This window comes from Egretta garzetta, unplaced genomic scaffold (genome assembly GCF_000687185.1).
Source record: "Egretta garzetta isolate BGI_Z169 unplaced genomic scaffold, ASM68718v1 scaffold598, whole genome shotgun sequence".
In the NCBI taxonomy this organism is placed as follows: domain Eukaryota; kingdom Metazoa; phylum Chordata; class Aves; order Pelecaniformes; family Ardeidae; genus Egretta; species Egretta garzetta.
The window spans coordinates 3,016,460-3,025,548 of record NW_009260621.1 but is presented as its reverse complement, the minus strand read 5'-3'; the positions used below and the strand labels follow the sequence as shown (position 1 = coordinate 3,025,548).

The window sequence follows — 9,089 nt, the reverse complement described above, 5'->3', positions numbered from 1 at the left end:
TGCTTTGCCTTTTGTCACCCTATTTCAACAGCGCTGTTACAGGCCTTGCGCGGCGTTCACGTTACAGCATCAAAAGCAGAGATCCCAGGGAGCTGCTACTGACAACCTGGTAAAATGCAAAACGCAAAGTAAAAAAACCCCTGAAGTTCCAAAGTTAACTAAAAAACAAAAAAACCCCAAAAAACCAACAAACCTGTAACAAAACCATTTTGTCATGAAGTATTGTAGGAATGTTTGGATTTTAGTTTTGCTTTCATAAGACTTTCCTGACCAGCTCCCTGCTACTTTTAAGCATGTAAAATTGTTAGGCATGGCAGCGAGTCCGGAGGCCAGCACGCTCCATCCACGTGAGCATGAAACACAGCCTTCCCCGCGGGATCAGAGCTGAGCCGGTGACATGTCTGCTCCCACGCCTGCAAGGAGAAGAGCAAGGAAGGACAGGGATGCCAGGGACACACGGCTAAGGGAAAATATCCAAATGCATGGGGCAAAACTTACTACAGCCCAGAGACGGGTCTGGTAGAAATCACCTGCTCCAGGTGGGCAAGCACTTCCCAACGCCAGGCTCCGCACCGTGGAGCTAACGTGCCCAAACACCAGCCCCGCCTCTCTCACTGCGACTCCCATCAGAATTTGTGCCCTACAACCTCAAGGGCTCTTGAGGAGGTGGAAGTAGGGGTTGGAGGGAATGATGAAAATAACTAACTGCCCCAGCTGTACGATCCTCTTTTTCACTGAGGAGGAGAGGGAACCAACAAAGGCAATCCCTGCAGCAACAGCGCGGCAGCGCAAACAGAGTTTTCAGCAGAAGGAAGAGAGGTTGGTGGAGGAGAGGCTTAGTGACAGCAGCCGGCTTAAAGAGAGTGACAGCTCAGGCTTAGATAAGGCGAGTGGCGAGACCTACCGCTCACTCTGCGCTTCCTGAGAGTCAGTCTTTCCCTTTGGTTGCTAAAGGTATCTCCCAAACCCTCCTCCCGAGCTGGTACAAATGTAAGCCACCGAAACGCAAGGGAGTGAAGTCTGCCACTGCACACCGAAAAACAGCATCCATATTAAAGGACACACAAGGGATCCCTCAAAGTCAGGGCAGTACAGGATATTCTCTCTACTTGCCTGGATTCATTCCCAGAGTAATCTCTGGAGCTGCTCCAAGAAAGCTTTTAAGTTGTTGGAAACTGCAGGGCTGGCACCCCCAAGTGGTTACTGAGCTCTTCGTGCAGCCTGAACAGCTTCTCTCAAGTCTCATCGACAGCTCGCCCGCTGATAACCGAAGCGCATCTCCCCCGGCACGCCAGGATTTCAGAGCTCCCCCAACACCACAGCAGAATACAGCCTGCTGCTGCAGCTGAGGCATCGGCTCTGAATCCCACTGCAGGGGGGCTGAAGCCAGTTCGGACACTGATTTTTTCAAAGCCATCTCTTCAGATTTTGTTTTGCAACAGGAAGGAATCCCTATGAGACCATTCCCTCACAGAGAAAAAAAATCAAGTGTTACAAAACCTTCCGGCAGTCGGCAATATTCTTAGGTACATAGGGTTAATCCTACAGATTGATGGAGGCAAAGGAAAACTGCCAGGGGTCTTTGGTGCAGGCCTGCACTGTTGCACGCAGCCTGGAGGCTTCCTACCTAGTTAGTAAGCTCGGTGACCTTCATACGTGGCCTATCCTTCAGGAATGGCTGTCCCCTCCTGCTTTTAACTTATGGCTAGGAAAACATCACTGCCGGTATTGGATAAACTTACAACATCTGCTAAGTTGCACAGCTACTCACAGCCAGAGAGTAAATCTTACCGCTGCCGAGCAGCGCATGAAACCAAACCGTGAGCCCATTTTGCTTATCCCAGTAAGGGGCGAACATAGAAATGAAGAAGTACTCAAATGTCAGTGGGCTCGGCTGCTGACCCCCAGGGACTTCACTCTGCCACATGCCAGAGTCACGCCCCGGATCAGCAAGACGCATGAGCCACCACGGACAAAAGGCTCATTCAGAGCTCCGGCGTTGCATCTGCTGCTGCATTTAAAATGAGGAGGGAGGGAGCCACAGGCTGAAGTGTTAGGGATATTTAAACTGCCTATGAGGACAATCAAGCTATGAACGGCTCCCAGCCTGTTCCAAGAGAAGGGCACTGGCAGCACAGGGACGCGCTGCGGTTACGCAAGCACCGGAGAGCAGAACCCAGCTCTGGGAGGCGAGGGAAGGAGCGCAGAGGCACGCGTGCCAGACAGATGGCACCCTGAGCAAGGGTCTTGGCAGCTATTTCAGAAGAGACAAAAAGCAGATGTTTCACAAAAGCTCACTTTCCAGGTTTATTAAGTAAAGTTAACTGAATTGTTTTCATTTTGTGGGGATTCCTTTCCGTCTAACCTGGTGGGTTAGCAGAGTTGCACAGAATCACGGTTGGACTTGTGATAACCCAAATACAACTTTGGCTCATCTCACCGCTGACACATATGGAATGACTTGGGGGTTATTACATGCTGTGTCTGCTTGAGGCAGGTACATGTACAGATCAGCACAAGTTGCAAATGATAGTTTACATCCTTTCAAAACAGAGCAGGGCATTCAGCAAATGCACTGCAATGAGAAGACATATGAAAAAGAAATTATACAGACTTGCAAATACATAAGAAGTTCAAGAGATGCAAGAAACCTCAAACACAAGAAATGTCAAGGGGGGAAAAAAACACTTAATTTCAGACACAATGTGTTCAAATGAAAACCCAGCTGTAATTTAAATTCCCTTCAAAATGGGAAACATACAGTAACGCAATTAGAGAGAAACCAGGTCTCATCCTGGGAGAGATGTGTCCAAAAACACTGATGCACAAACAGGTTCAGAGTTCTAAGCAAAATGTCCCTGGGCATTGGTGTACTTGACTCTTGGAGCCAGAGCAAAGCAATTCATTACACTTGCTGGACTGCTGGGCCTACTGCTGCGTCTTGGTGGTACAACAGCACGTAGGATTCCAGATGTCAGAGAGAAGGCAGCACACAAACTGCTGGTTACTGGGAAAAATGCCACAGGCCAGATCTCCCAGGGATTGACTAGAGTAAGGACACCTAACTCTGGTAGCCTGGCCCTCCACTGCACACAATGTTAGTGTAATGTTCTGCAAGGTTCTTCAGTTCTTAGCTCACTCCTTTCTCAGCCTGAGTTGTTTCTGTCTTGTGCCTGAGCACAACTGGCCGTGCAAAATGATCCAAAAAACATAAGGGACAGGACCAAAGAAAACTGGCTGAACCTGGCGCTGGCCTCCAGCTCCTATTTCCAAATATCAGTTAAAGGTTGGAAATTATCTACAAAAGAAATAATATAAATGAAATAAAAAATGGCACCGTCCACAAAATTAAAAAAAAAAAAAAAAAGAAAAAGAAAAATCTTACAACACAGCCTTGTAAAAACGGCTTTGCAACAAGAGCTCAGTCACAAAATGAAGGGTTCTAGCTCTTCGTACATCAGAAGAGGAAACAAAGCTAAAAAGTACTAGACCACATTCTCTTAATAAGTTAAACTTACTTTCCCTCCCCCTGTCTACAAAAGGGGTAGAAGCAAAGGGGAAAAGAGGCTACCAAAAATAAAATTTAAAAAAAAAAAAAAAAAGGGGGAAAAAAGAGAAAGGAAAGAGAAGGAGAGAGCGCGCGCGAGAGAGAGCAGTCTGTGGTCAGAGGCTCAGAGCGGGGCTGAGTTCCTTTTAAGGGTTTAAAAGATGCAAAACAGTTCCTCAGAAGTTCCCTCTCTTCAACAGTTAGTTCAATGCTGTAGCCATAGAAACTCAAGTATATATTGGAGGAGAGATTCTTTCAGGCAGATCCACCGTCATCCGGAGAGCTGCTCAGCGTGTGTTAATCCTCAATGATTATGGGTTCATCATTCATGGGCTGGCGTAGCTGCACTGCCTGGATGGGCCGGAGGATAATAGGCTTGTAAGGGCGTCTGGCGGCTCGCTTGGCTTCAGAGGAGGAAAGCAGCTTGCGGATTTTCCTGCAGACAGTAAGGAAGAAAGGAACCGCTTACAGAGACCGGAAGCTAAGGCACTGTAGGTTTCTTGATTTCTCCAAGTGAAACCAGGCCTGCACACATAGAGGCTGCTCACTAATGGGATGGGCTGATGCTGTTTATTTCAGCAGTGTCTTCCCCAGGGAACTTTTGTTTCTGATTTATAAACCCACCAATGAGGAGGAAATTGCATTCTCTGTTCCAGAATCCTTCCCCTGCAGAGCAGAAGGCATTCTGGTCCAGCCTCACGGGACCGGGGTCTACTGCTGTAAATATAACAAGTGACATAGTTACGACAGCCAGTTTCCATACCACTAATTTATTTTGATGCATGCAGACGCATTGGTTGGACATGCTGCAGGCAGTTTTGTGGGAATTCACAAAGCCAAGTTACAATCAAACCTCTTCTGGCAATGCTGGTCACTTCCACGCCTGTTAATCCATCTCTCACAGAGGTCTCTGACATCCCCCAGCCCCAAGCAGGTGCACACAGCTGCCTCTTCAAAAGAAACCCGTCACAGCACAAGCCAGCAACATTTGGTCTCCCATGGAGCTATGCCTCAAGGCTGAGCTGCTGCAGGGGAGCTCCACGACTGCCACTAACCAGTGAACCAATCTTTCCCCCTCCACTGGGAACACTAACAGGGTGTCTCCCCCTCTTATTTCTCCCATACTGCATGTACCCAACCTAGAAATGGGTAATATTCACACCTTGCATTTGTTAAGAGTTTCCCCATATGTTACAAGACTAGCAACAAGTCTTATCAGATGCAGGAAGCTGTCTTCCATATGGAGAGAAAGTACAAGAGAGAGAGAATGGAGAGAGGACACAATCAACTTTTAAAAATTAGCAAAATAAGGTAGAAAGAGACAATACAGAATGATTACTCGTTTCATTTTGTCAACACCAGGCTTAGAACTAAAGGCAGTATCAAAAACAACAAAAAAAATGAGAAAGGAAAAAGAAAAACAACACTGAAAAATGTGCTATGTAATTAAAATGAGGAATTCATTTCCAGAGGATGTTGTGGTGGTCAAAGGCATGTAGTGATTAGAATAGAAAGTGATAAATATTCACAACAGTAGTCTACCAGTACCCATTATACACAGCCTTCAGTTCAGGAACTGGGCCAACAAGGAGGGGCTGATAAAGCAGCACTGCCTACCCTTGCAGGCTCCTACCTTCATGATCTTTTAACTTACTGTGAGAGACACAATACTGCACTAGAGGAAGGCCAGCCACATGGCTGGTGAAGATTTTGCATCAGCTCTGGTGAGATTGGGTCATTTCTTCACTTGCTTTTTTTGCCCACTGAGCAGAACAAGCCTGCTACACAGAGCTCACACGCACACAAGGTGTGTCTTATGTTTGCTCGGTGTCCCCACTTCTCCAGTGCCTTCTAAAGTTGAAAGGCCACAGGTTGGGGAGAGAGCAGGATGGAAAAGTGGTGGTGGGGAGGGGGAAAAAAAAAAAAAAATCTTGATGTGATGATTTTTCCAAGACTCACTTAGCTGAAGTTGATCTACTTTTAGCCAGCGGAGCTTCTTACAGTATCTGCATGTGCTCAATTAGACACGCTGCCATCAGAAACACGTCTTGTAGCAGTTCTAGATTCTGATCAGGTCACTCGCTGCCTCCACTTGCATAAATTATAAATGCCGAGTTCCTTACTGTGAGGCTTGAATTCAAAAACTTATTCCTTTCAATCGACCAACTTTTCAAACTGCTCCCTCAAAGCTATCCAGTTTTCTAGCACCGTTCTCAACAGTGCCACACAAAAGGGGGAGGAGGAGGGGTGTAAAACTTTAGGAAAACCTACTTTCTGTGACTGAAAACACAGCCTGACTCTCAGATGGAGGATGATATGCAGATACTGCTGCTAGATTGATTGCTATGGAGCCAACACAAAGCTCAAATTGTTTCAGAGCTCACAAACAAGTCTTACATTCTTGACACTGGAATGCAGCAGATGGTTCAGGGAAAAGTTAGAGGTGAAATGCCCGACAGAAAACCCGTGCCGCTTACAATGCTACATCGCTCAGGCTTCCCTGCCTTTCAGCAGGCTGCCAAACATCTCTTTTCAGCACTCATCAGTCAGCTAAGCAGCAAGGCTGTCAGACAAAGAAGCCTGTTCTTTTTTTTTTTTTTTAATGGAAGAGATAAGATCTTACTGAGCTGATGTCTATCACTGCACTACGATTTCTGCCTGGTGAGCAGCGCTGGTTGCTGTGGGGCTGATCTTTTCTGCCTTGATCAGTGGTTCTGTATGAGCGGACGATTCTGTGCCCTTACAGTAAGTTGCTCTCATGACCAACACCGCACTTGATGAATACTCTCACTGTTCTGTACAGATCAAAGGGCAGGACCTTGTAGTAGTATGGAGACATTACTACCACAGACCTACAGTATTTCTTGTGGGCTGGATGATAAAGATGCCAAGTGTTTTGTAGATGCAGGATTATGAAATAAACCTTGAGCACCTAAGGACTGAATTAGAGACTGTATACCTCACATCTGCAACGGCACATGAATTTCCCAGAGCTGAAGGCCTGTAACAGGATCCCCATACCTCTTTAACACTTCCCTTGAAAACTAAATACTTCCCTCACTTTAGTTTCAATTATGTAAGGGCTTGCTGGTTACTTTCACAGCATCTCACAGGAACAGAAAAGAGAAAAGGAGAAGGGAAAGACAAGGTAAAGATGTAAGCTGGTCTGAAAAGCACAGTTGCATTAAAGGTGTCCATAGGAACAATTCTAACAAGGAAATCAATTAATTTTTTTAGTTTCTTCTGAGTTCTGGGTTGGGGGGTTCCTGCACTGAAATCTTGATGATCCAATAGATCAGTTCGTAACTTGAACATTACCAGTCTCAGTTTGTCTATGAAGCCCATCTTTGATACTAGGCCCACAGAACAGTCACTTGACATTTGAAATGCTTTGCACACTGAGGAGGAGGTTGGGGATGTCAGGACTCTGACTATGCACTTCTTGCTGAACAAATGAATACTCAGAGTAGCACCAAGTTCAGTCGGACCAGAAGGGACAAAGTACTCTAAACTCCTGGCTGCCTTGGTCACTTGTAAGGGCTCAGACATTCAGTAATTTGCCTGTCTATCTCTGCTAGGTATTGAAGGAGAAGGTGAGTGCTTCTCTGCCTGTTGGGGCACCGATACTGAAAGTGTTGATAACTCCAGGCTTCAGACATGAACAAAAGCCAGAGAGTACTTCTGTTGGCAGAGAGGGCTGAGAAGCAGGACTGTGGCTTTGCTCTGACCTTCTTCGAGGTTATCGAGGTGAAAGGCATCAAGTTCTTGGGAGGAAACCACACAAGCAGATGTCTCTACCTTTCTGACCACACCTGGGAGCAATCCTCCCTCCCTAGGAACAACACAGTACTGGGAACATGCACACATAGAAGCTTTGCTTTAGAGATCAGGCCACATAGCCTCTATCGCTCTGTCAGCAGCCTGTAAACAGAGTTTCAAGTGAAACTCATGCAAGGAAAGTTTCTTTTACTATTTTTATCCGATGGGCAGACTAACAAGAAAGACCAGCAGAAGCAGTACTACCAAAGGAGGAAGATGGACACTGCAGGGCTAAATCTCACCACTACTGGTGGCAAATACAAACCACCAAAGAAATGAGGCAACTCAGCCCCCGGAAACACTCTGTGCCACTTGCATGTTTCAGTACTCAGACACACAAGGATACATTCTGAGAGGTAATACAAGAGACTCCAGCATGCAAGAGGGCATGCAGACCTCTGTGTATACGCAGCTGTTCCTCAGCATCGCCCGTGCACCAGAAGGCCCCTATCCTGTTACCGAGGCAATGCGGTAGGACCGCCAAAGGCGGTCATGGGTCCAAACCAGGTGAACTCCCCACCTCAGTCTTCCTCCCCTTATTGCCTGTCTCTTACAGGAACTGCTCTGGAAGAACAATCTGCTTTCTCTGCAATGCAAGTGCATGATTAGGCACATCAGACACAATTAGGTATATCACAGCTTTTATCCACCTGAGCACCAGCAGCAGTGTCTGCATTCAGTTTGTAGCAACAGATCTGCTGAAGAGTTCCTTGTTTAATGACAAAATCAGCTGCAGCACCCACAAGGAACACAAACCAAAAGACCTCACCTAAAATCCTCTGAAAAGACCAAGTTTCCTACCTGGTTTCTTCAGTGGCCATGTAAAAAACATCATCTGGTGCATCAATCCAGTTCATCCTCCTCCTTTTCACTGGAGGCATGGATCCACCACGAATTAATCGGACTTTTGTTGGGTATGATTTCCCATTGAGCAGCAAGTTTCGGCTTGGTCCCTAACGTGATACATAAAAAAATACAATTATGGACTGCAACAAATCTGCGGTACCATGTGATAAGCACTCAAAGGGAAATGAATTAAAGGTTTCATATCAGTTGTTCAGCATTTCTGGTAAATATATCCCCTTTTGCCCACGACTAAACACAGAATTCACATAAAAGCAATTGTCCACAAGCAGTTCTTAGAAGTCAGGCATTTTCAATATACAATAGGACAGCAATACTCCAGCGACAGGACAGATAATAAATGGAAGGCATTACCAATAATCTGTTGCTTGTGTCTGAAAGATGACATCAAGTTTGAAAGACTGAGCATAAGACTTAAGATTTCAGCTACTGCCATAAATCTAGAGCAACTATATTGATTTCAGGGAAGGAAATCTAGCTACACAGCAAATCAAATATAAAAATCAGAATTTACAGTTATTCTGGGGTACCAAACTTACCCAGATCCTTTTTGTTCTAGGAAGGTTAATATTTAATGATATATTAAATATGTTGTTGAAAACAAATCTAGAACTACAAAGCTTAGCAGCTTTCATCAGAAAATCCTTTTAGCATTTAACACCACAGATTTCCCATATGCAATACATTTGCTTTGCGAATCAACACAGGTATAATTTTCCAGACCCACAGTAGCCCCTTTCCACTCAACTGGAAAAACATGAGCTGTTATTAAGAGAGGTGCAGATGCAAGGGAGCAAAGGATTAAGCTTCTCAAATGCAGCTGTCCATGATCATTTGAAGTCCAGTTCTGCTGCCCCTC

General features: G+C 45.6%; 1 protein-coding gene across 1 annotated transcript in view; it reads right to left on the bottom strand.

Annotated features, from left to right (window-relative positions):
• Positions 1–2,306: 2,306 nt before the first annotated feature.
• The window catches only part of MTA1 (metastasis associated 1), an 86,040-nt gene continuing 79,257 nt past the window's right edge, over positions 2,307–9,089 (bottom strand). Inside the window, exons 20-21 of the mRNA XM_035900764.1 lie at positions 8,168–8,319; positions 2,307–3,983 (exon numbers count right to left, since the gene is read on the bottom strand). Coding sequence (XP_035756657.1) covers positions 3,845–3,983; positions 8,168–8,319 — 291 coding nt within the window. The 3' untranslated portion in view covers positions 2,307–3,844. The remainder of the gene's footprint in view (positions 3,984–8,167; positions 8,320–9,089) is intronic.